At 40.4% G+C, this 9,580-nt stretch overlaps 2 protein-coding genes across 2 annotated transcripts; one reads left to right on the top strand and one right to left on the bottom strand.

The window, feature by feature from the left end:
* Window positions 1-2,461: 2,461 nt before the first annotated feature.
* Window positions 2,462-5,671, bottom strand: LOC116054008 (transcriptional activator protein Pur-beta-like). Its single transcript, XM_035996110.1, has one exon. The coding sequence runs from the start codon at window positions 5,485-5,487 to the stop codon at window positions 4,555-4,557; it is 933 nt and encodes a 310-aa protein (XP_035852003.1). The 5' UTR covers window positions 5,488-5,671; the 3' UTR covers window positions 2,462-4,554.
* A 528-nt stretch (window positions 5,672-6,199) lies between these two features.
* On the top strand, window positions 6,200-8,825 carry LOC116054009 (histone H2A.V). The gene is made up of 5 exons (XM_031305270.2): window positions 6,200-6,451; window positions 7,481-7,558; window positions 7,678-7,791; window positions 7,909-8,038; window positions 8,229-8,825. The coding sequence occupies exons 1-5, from the start codon at window positions 6,449-6,451 to the stop codon at window positions 8,288-8,290; spliced, it is 387 nt and encodes a 128-aa protein (XP_031161130.1). The 5' UTR covers window positions 6,200-6,448; the 3' UTR covers window positions 8,291-8,825.
* The last annotated feature ends 755 nt before the right edge of the window (window positions 8,826-9,580 follow it).

The raw sequence follows: 9,580 nt of genomic DNA on the forward strand, positions 1-9,580 counted from the left end.
CCCTGTCAGGCCTTTCACATGTTGCCCTGTTGACCTGCACTATGTAGGCCTACTATATACGGCAGGGTTTTTTTTAGGTTTCAGGCAAATCTCCATGGATACACCGGCCTCTAGTTGGAACTGCTTCTTGTAGGTTTGGGTTAACGTAGTAGCAGTAGGTGTTGCAATACTCCACTTATTCAATTTAAAGACCCAGTGTGTAACGTGTTTAGTTGTTCATTATCTAAATCTGTGTTGCCCGTTCACAAACTTGTCCTTTTTCATGAATATTCACCACCACCATCAATTCCAAGTATTCCTCTTGGCTTGAAATTTTACATTTGCATTCGCATGAACTGGGGTATCATATTCATGCGCCATCTTGAAATACGTTAGCCAGTAAGGGACATACAGGACATACTGCTCCGCCTTTCGCGTTTTCGCTGTTACATGATAAACTCACAGGTGCTGCTAATGCTGCTAATGGGTATTGTGGGTAGCATATAATGGGAGCAAGTTTGAAGAAGGAAACATGGAGGACCACACATATTCAAAATCAAAATTTCAGGAACAGGAGTCTTCTTCTTCACCCAGAAAAAAGAAAATGGATATTGAAAAGAGCAAGAGACCAGCATCATCAGAAAAAAAGAGTGAAGGCTACCGTAGCTGTAATACGTACTTTGAACTGCGTTGCGCGAGAGAGTTGATTGCGATATATGATCTCAACGCTAGATGGGAGAAATTCCAACACATTGGACCTTTAAGACAAGGGCTTTTAGATTGTCAGGTGCCTTTTATCTATTTTACTTAAGAGTAGCAATACTACAGTTTACAAGTAAAAGCCCTGCATTGAAAATGTTACTTTAGTAAAATTACAAAAAGCATTAATGTGTTCATCACTTTAATGTTGCAGCTGTTAAAGGTAGAGCTAATTTAAAAGGTGTGTAAATGTTACATTCCATCACTGTCTTGTTTAGAGGTACATTTTCAGGGCAAATTCAGCACTGGCAAAGTATATGCACTTTTTTTTTAAATTTAAACTCATATTTTTCAATCAGGTGTTTTGATGCACGTACTGCACACACTTTCAATCTTTTTAATGTTTTTTCATGTTTTCATCTTGTAATTTTTCTGTTTATACAGTTTATACATACGATCAGCATTGTTGTAGATTAAACTACCCAACAGTTTGTGAAGTAGTCAAAATTAACTCTCTCAACAACATTAAAAAGCTACTTAAATGTTAGTAATTCAGTAATGTGTCTCTATGATAAATATAACACTCTGAATGGGGCCATTTTGCATTATGACTACTTTTAGTTTTTATACTTGAAGTACAATTTGCTTATTATTCTTTTACTTAAGAAAGGTTTTGTATACAGGACTTTTACTTGTAAAAAGAGCACTGCGGTATTGCTACTTTTACTTTAGTAAGTCTTTTTCACTGTATTCCTCAGTATCTGAAACATAAGCAGATATTTCTATGCCTCTGTTGAGTACTAACAAATTGTATCAGGACCAAAACAGATGATATAATATTGGAGCCATTCTGCATTTTACCTTATCAGTAAGGTGTCTTACATGTAATCTTGGAAAGGTGACAATGTGCGACAGAGGGCCAACAGAAATAAGATTACAGCAAGTGATTTCACTGATACACTTCAAACCAGACAGGAGGATCTTATCTGTAATATTGCCAGTTGTTATCTTTTACTTGAATAAGATGAATGTTAGGATTTACATGCTGTCTTACGTAAATGTCTTTGTTTTCAGTGACACACTGGAAATACAGGCGTCTGTCATTCTTCCCCTTTTAACCCTCAGTGTCGTGAAAAGCCCTGAAAACACTGAGCTTGTGTAAACTGTCTTCGCAAAAAAAAAAGAAAAAAAATGATGTCCAAGTCTGAAATGAAAAGAAACATGATCTTATTAATAGTTGAGCATGAAAGTTAACTCTTGACGTTGTACAGTCATTTTATAAAGAAAATCTTAACTCATGTGGTTGAAAGCTCTGGAAAAAGCTAATACTGAACGTTGACCCAAGGGTGTTTTTAAATCAAACTACTTCCAATGTTTACTTGCCAGCAGTGGAAAGTAACTAATTACATTTACTTAAGTAGGAGGTGCTGTTGCTTTATACTGCTACTCAATTACATTTCAGAGTGAAATATTGTAGCCTACTTTTTACGCTACTACCTTTATACAAAAAAAGGTTTACTGACTATTCTATGATTGTAAATTGAATATATTTTGTTTTTAACTGTTGGTAAGACAAATCAAGCAATTTAAACATGTCTCCTTGTCCGTTGTGATGAGTATTTTCCACTATTTTTTGGACATTATGAAATAATTGCAACCGGCTGGTTAATCAATAACTTTTGCCTTAAAAATATCAAGAAAAAAATCACAACTTTGTTGCACTGATCCTCTAAAGATAGAGTGAGCTCCTCTCTGAAGTGGGGAGGACAAAAAAACACACCTCTCCTGAGCAAAATCCTTTTTTATTTCTTGTTGAAAGGAACTTGGTATATTACAGCAGAACACACATGACTGAAACAGCTGCCATTTCACATAACACAGTACAGGAAGAAGGATGTAGTTCAATCTCACGTGTAATATTATATATAGTATATTTATATCAATAGAAAATAAAATGAAACTATTGCTCCTATGTGTTTATTTTTTTCATATGGCATTTTTCTGCTGTGTAAATGGGTAAAGTAAAATTCAACGAGAGGTTTACACACCAAAGGAAATGAATGACAATGAATGTGACATTCCTCAAAGCACGGAACTTTGTGGCTTTTTTTTTTTTTTTTATTAGGCTGAGAAGTAAACTTTTAAACCTTTTCCATTGCAAGAAATAAAACTTGAAACCGCTCTCAAAAATGGATAAATACCATCATACAGCAATCAGAATATGCAAAACAAAAGAACACAAGGCAGCTCCGCGTAAGAGCAGGCATGCAAAAATTCATATTTTTTAAAAAGGAGCACTAAAGACAAAATGTTGATGATTGCAGGTGTTTGTGTGCGTCGTATGGCAACTGATGGAAAGCCAGTTTGTGACAAAAATGGTAACGGGTGGACTGAAACGAGGGGACAACTTGATGCTATGTAAAGTGAACTGGAGTGCTTAGTGTTTGCTGACAAACTTCTTCAATGAAGTTGTTTCTAGAAATTGCTATAACATACTTTATCAATTTGTTGTAATCTTCTTAATTTCCTCTAAGGAATAACAGAAATGTTAGGAAAAAAAGCAGGTATGAAATATCATCTTGGACAGTTGCATCCAAGTTTAGTGTTTTAAATAAGCCACTTTAGGCAGCATTAGCTAATAAATGTCTCATATTTCGAAGACACATTTCAATATATCTTTTTTGAAAAATAAGTTCTATCTATACTTGATCTTTTTAGTAAGTAAATCTCTTCCAGTATATTTTTTTTCTTTTTTCTTCTTATGCACCCTAAATAAGCCAACAAGGTCAATTCCCTTAAGACCATAGCTTAAGTTCGGCAATATTAACTTTAATTCGAAAAATCGTGACCAGTGCTAGAGGCCTGAGCTCGCCCCGTCCCCTTTGACAAAAAGGTAACAGGGGTCAAACATGGGACTGCATCATATGAGACATCATCAGTTGCCAAAGACGTCTCGACTGCAGCTACTGGCTGACCAGCTCTGCACCCAGAACCTCTAAAAAGATGATGCACAGGCACAGGTAATGCTGATATACCCAAAAATACAGATTGGACCAGCCAGCCCTGAGACAAAACAAGCCACGTGTGAGGAGGCCTCACCACGTTTCAGCTATCGGAGCAGGTGGTTAGCACCTAAGGGATGCCCAGGAAGGAGAGAGGGAGGGAAGAGGTCATTTGGACTCGTTTGGATTGTCCAGAGGATCCAAATGAGTCATGTGCTTGTAAAGATCACCTTATAAGACCTCGCTGGGCTGAGTGGATGTCCTGAGATGCCAAGGATGCCCCCTATAGCTGAGACAGTGACTCTTGGTGTGGGTCTGTGGGCAAGCCGTTCGTTACAGGTCATTATAGACAAAAACACACACAGCCATGGTGAGTGATGCAAGTGCTCAGTCTCACTCCCACTCTGCACCTGTTGGTATGAATATGTCACACGTTTCACACTTATCCTTATTATCATCACACAGACTACAGGTCAGCACCAGGTGAGCTCTGCAGGGATATCAAGCAGGAAGTGGGTCTGGTAACCTATTGGTGTATCTTGAGCACTGTCAAACTTAATTAGTTGGGCTACATGGGAGGTTATCAAATAGAAAAATCAATATATATATATATATTTATCAATGGGGAATCTCATACAGGAGCTGACTATGCAGTTCGCACTCATTTAGCTATAACATCGACCTAAACTTTAGGACATGATTCCTTATGTAGACAGTGATTTATCAGTCAAATATACACATTTTTAATTTTACTCCGTTGTTTTAGCATTGTAAAGTTCGATTCGTCATGCACAGAATAGTCGTTCATCTCTCTTTGTTTAACGCCAGGCTTTGCATCATGTTGTCAGCTTCATCACATGTAACCACCTCTCCATCAATCGTCGTCCACGTCGTCGCCCTCCGACTCCTCTCCGACTCTCCTCTCGTACATCTTATCCCGGTGCCGCTCCTGGATCTCTTTCATTTCCTCGGCGTAGCGGCTGAACGCTCCCCCGAACTTGCTCCACGCCTTGAAGGGGATTGTTATAGAGTTTCTGTAACTGGGCTTCACTTCGCTCACCCGTAAGAAAACTCCGTACTTGTTGGACCCAACGTCAAAGAAGAACCGCTTGGAGTCCACCATGATCGAGGTGCCCTCCGGAAGCTCGCTGTAGCCCCCGGCCCCTCCACCGCCGGCCAGCTCCTCCTCATCTCCCCCGTAGTCGTCTATCAACTTGGCCAAAGCGTCACGAAACTCTATTAAGCCTTGAGCCGGTAGTGCAATGGTTTGTCCGGCCTGCAGACCAGCCCCGGGGATGCCACCCACTCCAACTCCGAAACCGGGGCCTCGGTTGACGGTCTGCCGTATCCGGAGAAACCGACCCCGCTGGTTCTCCTTCAGGTCGAGGTAGTATTTTCGGTTCTCACGCACCAGGAACTCGCTCTTTAGGGCCCGTCTAGGCCCGCTGTCATCCCCACCGGATGATTGAGCGATCTGCTCCGGGGTGCTAGGCCCAAGCTGGGCGTAGTGCTCTATGAAATCCCCCAGGTAGTCGCGGAACTCTGCCGCAACTGACATGGAGAGGGTCAGCCGACTTTTCGAGCCCCCAGCGCCAACCTCGGCGATTTTGATGAACCGGCCTTTGGCGTTCTGCTTTACATCAAGGTAGAAGCGTTTGTTCTGAATGTCCAGCCGCTTCGAGGCCAGCTCCTGGGTCTCCACTTCCCGCTGGTATTGCTGAAATCCGCTGCCGCCTCCTCCTCCTCCCCCTCCGCCGCTGCTGCTGCCTCCACCACCGCGCTCACTGCCACTGTCCCCATCCGCCATCTTCGCCACCAGCAGCCCGTTTCTCTGCGTATCTTTGACCCCCCACCGCCCCTTGCTTTCCGAGCTCGCTGAGGAAACCGGACGCTGGTTACTGGGCTCTGATTGGCAGCTGTTGTTGCCAATTACAACATCAGATAGAGGGCTTGCATTTTTATTGGACAAGTATCCTGCCTGTCTATTAAAACACATCCGCCTTCTGGATGACATTCAAGTATATATTGTATTTAGTCCATAACCGCTCTCCACCTCAGTATTTAAAACAATGTTTAACGAACATCTACGACGGAAAATGTGTCCGTTGGTGAGTTTACTGTTTGCATAACCAGTTCTAATGCGATTAGTGCAACACTATTAGTATTTGAAGAAGTTATGAGTGTCCTTGTGCTGAAAGTCAAGAGTTAATTCCAAATACGGCCCCCTGATTATGTATTTAGTACATTTTTGGGACAGATGCCTCTCTGGAAGGAGGGCACTTCACTGTCCCGCCTGCAAGATCTTTTTTCCCAGGATGGCGAAGGCATTTCCCGCCCTACTCCGCATCTTAATGGCTTAACCTAACATTTTTACCCTACATTTACCCAATCCCACTCTTCTTGCCTAAAACTAACCAACCCACCCAGAGTGGACAGGGACTACTAGCCAATCAGAGTGACAGTAGAGTGAGTCGTGACTTCGCCATCCTAAGAAGTAAAAACGTTGCGTCCCGCCTACTTGTTGGTTTCGTGCGCAAAGGCAGGCACGATGATCGTAGGGTGGGGGATGGGTGAATGTTCTGCAAGCCTTTTGGCAATTGGTCGAAACAGAGATTCGAAGTAACAAAACACAATCTGATTGGCTGTGTAGACTTCCACGAGGGGTCGCATGCAAACGATTTGCGAAAGGGTTTATTGTTTCTTTGCTTTCGGGAGCCAAAATTGTTTGCTATCTACTCAGTTCTACAATCAAATAACGAGACGGAAAAATGGTATGTGCGCTTCGGCTAGTGCTAAATGCTTTACCGGGGATGTCGGTACATTTGTATTGCAATTAATGTGCAACTGTAGAAAGTGCTGTTTTCAATTTGAACTGAGGAAATTCGACCAGAACGTGTGTGGTTAAAAAAGCTTGATAAAGAGCTAACTGTCAGCTAACACGTTAGCATTCATGTCAGCGTGAAAAGTCGAGTTTTGTTGTTTTTACGTTAAAGGTGGCATTACTACGTGGTGTGGGAGGTAGTTCCTATTTTGCAGAAGTGGAGCGGTTAATTAAAAGTGTAAACTTGGATTCAACGCAAAGTGCTTCCTCTCTGAAAGGTGGATTAACGTTAGCAGCCATTAGCAAGCTAGCTAAGTTTAACGCTAGCTAGCTAGCTAGCTGTTTCATTAGCTGACCATTAGCTAGTTAACCCGTAAGTCTTTCAAAAATAAGGAGAATAGCGTAAAACGACTGTGTGATATGCGCATTTCGTCAGAAGACTCTGTGAGGTAGCTATTTAAAAAAAAAAATAAGGACAACTTAAGATCTAAAAGCTGTGTTTGTCGCGGGGTCCCTGCAGCATCCTGCTGACAGCTTCCCATGTTTTTGTGAGAATTTCTCTATATTATTTTTTTTCAACTCAATCGGTTTATTTCTAGGTGTTGTGCATTTAAATTCCGATAATCGTTATCGTTACCCGCGCTGATTTGTTGTGTTTTACTTGTCAAAGGCGGGAAGGCGGTAACAGTTTAACCGGGCATCTTCACGGGCAGCTTTAAAGCGAAACGTTATTAACGTTAACGTTACACATTGTAGCGCTAATACGGTGCGTTTAGTGTTGACTTTCTCATTGTTTTCTTTTTCTGCTTTAACGTTAACCACTTCATGCGCTTATATTTGTAAACTCCCTTGCCAACAAATTGAAAATATGATCCATACCCTTTTTTATACCCCAGTTTTGCTTCTCTTACTTTTACTCTAATGTCATGCCCTCTATTGTTTCCTGTTTAAAAAAAATGTCCTGAAATCACCCTTACAGGCTGGTGGCAAGGCAGGAAAAGACAGTGGCAAAGCCAAGGCAAAAGCAGTGTCTCGCTCCCAGAGGGCTGGGCTGCAGGTAATCTCTTTCAATCTTTGTATGTCTGTTTGTGGCTTAACTGCATATGTTTTGTGGCACCCACCTTGATCAGAGAAAGTTTTTCTCAAACCACCGTTTCGTTACTTGTTTCCTGACAGTTCCCAGTGGGTCGTATCCACAGGCACTTGAAGACTCGCACAACCAGCCACGGTCGTGTAGGAGCCACAGCAGCTGTGTACAGTGCAGCTATCCTCGAGTACCTCACCGCTGAAGTAAGCCTTTCTCTTTGTGTGCATGTTTGTGATTAACAGTGGCACTTGCTGCATCATGCAGTGTTTCTGTGTGAAATGGTGCTTTTTGCCTTAATGTCTGTTTATGTTTGTTCTCAGGTACTAGAGTTGGCGGGCAATGCCTCCAAAGACTTGAAGGTGAAGCGTATCACTCCCCGTCACTTGCAGCTGGCCATCCGTGGTGACGAGGAGTTGGACTCCCTTATCAAGGCAACAATTGCTGGAGGAGGTAAGCTGACAGCTTCACAAAGACATCAATTACGTTTATTTTTTCCACGTTCTATCAAAAGTCTTGATGTATGTCCATAACTTGCTTCCTAGTATCTGTGTGTTCTAAATCTAAACTATGATTCTCTAGAAATGTTTAATGTCCAACTTTGCATGAAATATTTAATCTCACCATTGTTTTTTGTTTTCAGGTGTCATTCCCCACATCCACAAATCCCTCATTGGGAAGAAGGGCCAGCAGAAGACTGCATAGATGTCATGTTAACCAGAAATTTCGGGGCTTGGGCTTTGAATGGACCAGGAGTTCACATTTGTTCTTTTTTACTATTAATATTATAGCAAACGAAGAGTGATTGTTAGAATTTGTGTTGTAATATTTCCCCATAACTAGAAAAAAGTACAGAAAACCTCTTAACGACAAAACCCTTTGTATGTTATTGTAGAACGTTTGACTGGGGAGATCATTATTATTTCAAATGGTGACCGTGAATTTGTTTGATTGGCCTGGGACTATGTAATGTTTTATACTGAAAAAAGAAGTTGTTAAAACCGTTTTTATATAAAAAAAAAAAAAAAAAACTTGTGTTGTGGTTATTTTCTTGAAGTTACAGTATTTACTATAATACAAGTCTTTTTTTTTTTTTTTTTTTTTTTTTCAGACAGAAAATTAAGTAACAGCTAAATGTAAGATGGTGCTTCTTTTCCCCCTTTTGACTTGCTGTAATATTTTAAACTGCACATGGATAGTGATGTATTAAAAGTTGGGGTTTTTTACATCAAAATGAAAAGTCATTGAAAACAAGTTATTGCAACCTGCTACACTGTTTTGTGTTTATAGCACTTCATATGTGTTAAACTTTTAAGTGTGATCCTCAGCTGCAGTGATCAGGCAACACTAATCCTGCAGTTTCTGCCTCACTGTGGTGCCGTATGTCAAATACATATCACTACTATATAGTTGGTACCCTAATGTATGGAGAAGATGGATTAAAGATCTGGCATGAAAATTTAGCACATCTGAACCATATCAGTGCTTTAAAAAAGTACTCACAGTTTAAATGTATGCACAAACTGAAATGTTCAACTCTAAGTCCATTATGTTTTTCCAAGTAAAGAAGTCAGGTTTTAAAAGCTGTGTTTAGGGAAATTATGTGTTTTATCTTTGAGTGACTACCCACTGCATGTTATTCTTGGCTTGGTTTGAAATGACTACTTGAAATTATTTTTTGCAGTTATCAATATAAGTCTTATGTAAGGTGCTACAACTGTCCAAAAATACATAAACAGCTTCAATATTTTTTCTTTGTTTTTTAAATACATATTTACATTTGAGATATTTTAGGAAGCTATTCTGCAAGAGAAGTTGCACCAAGTGGTTTTCTGAATTTTACAGTATTGAAAGGTCAGTTTTGTGTGTATTTACATTTCTTTTGTGGAGTTTAGTAAAGTAGCCTCTACATAGTTTCACTAAGCAAGTCATAACTTGATTTACATTTTGGTCTCCTGACCAAACATAAATCTCATCACATGATTTGTTCTGCAG

This window comes from Sander lucioperca, chromosome 2 (genome assembly GCF_008315115.2).
Source record: "Sander lucioperca isolate FBNREF2018 chromosome 2, SLUC_FBN_1.2, whole genome shotgun sequence".
Lineage (NCBI taxonomy): Eukaryota > Metazoa > Chordata > Actinopteri > Perciformes > Percidae > Sander > Sander lucioperca.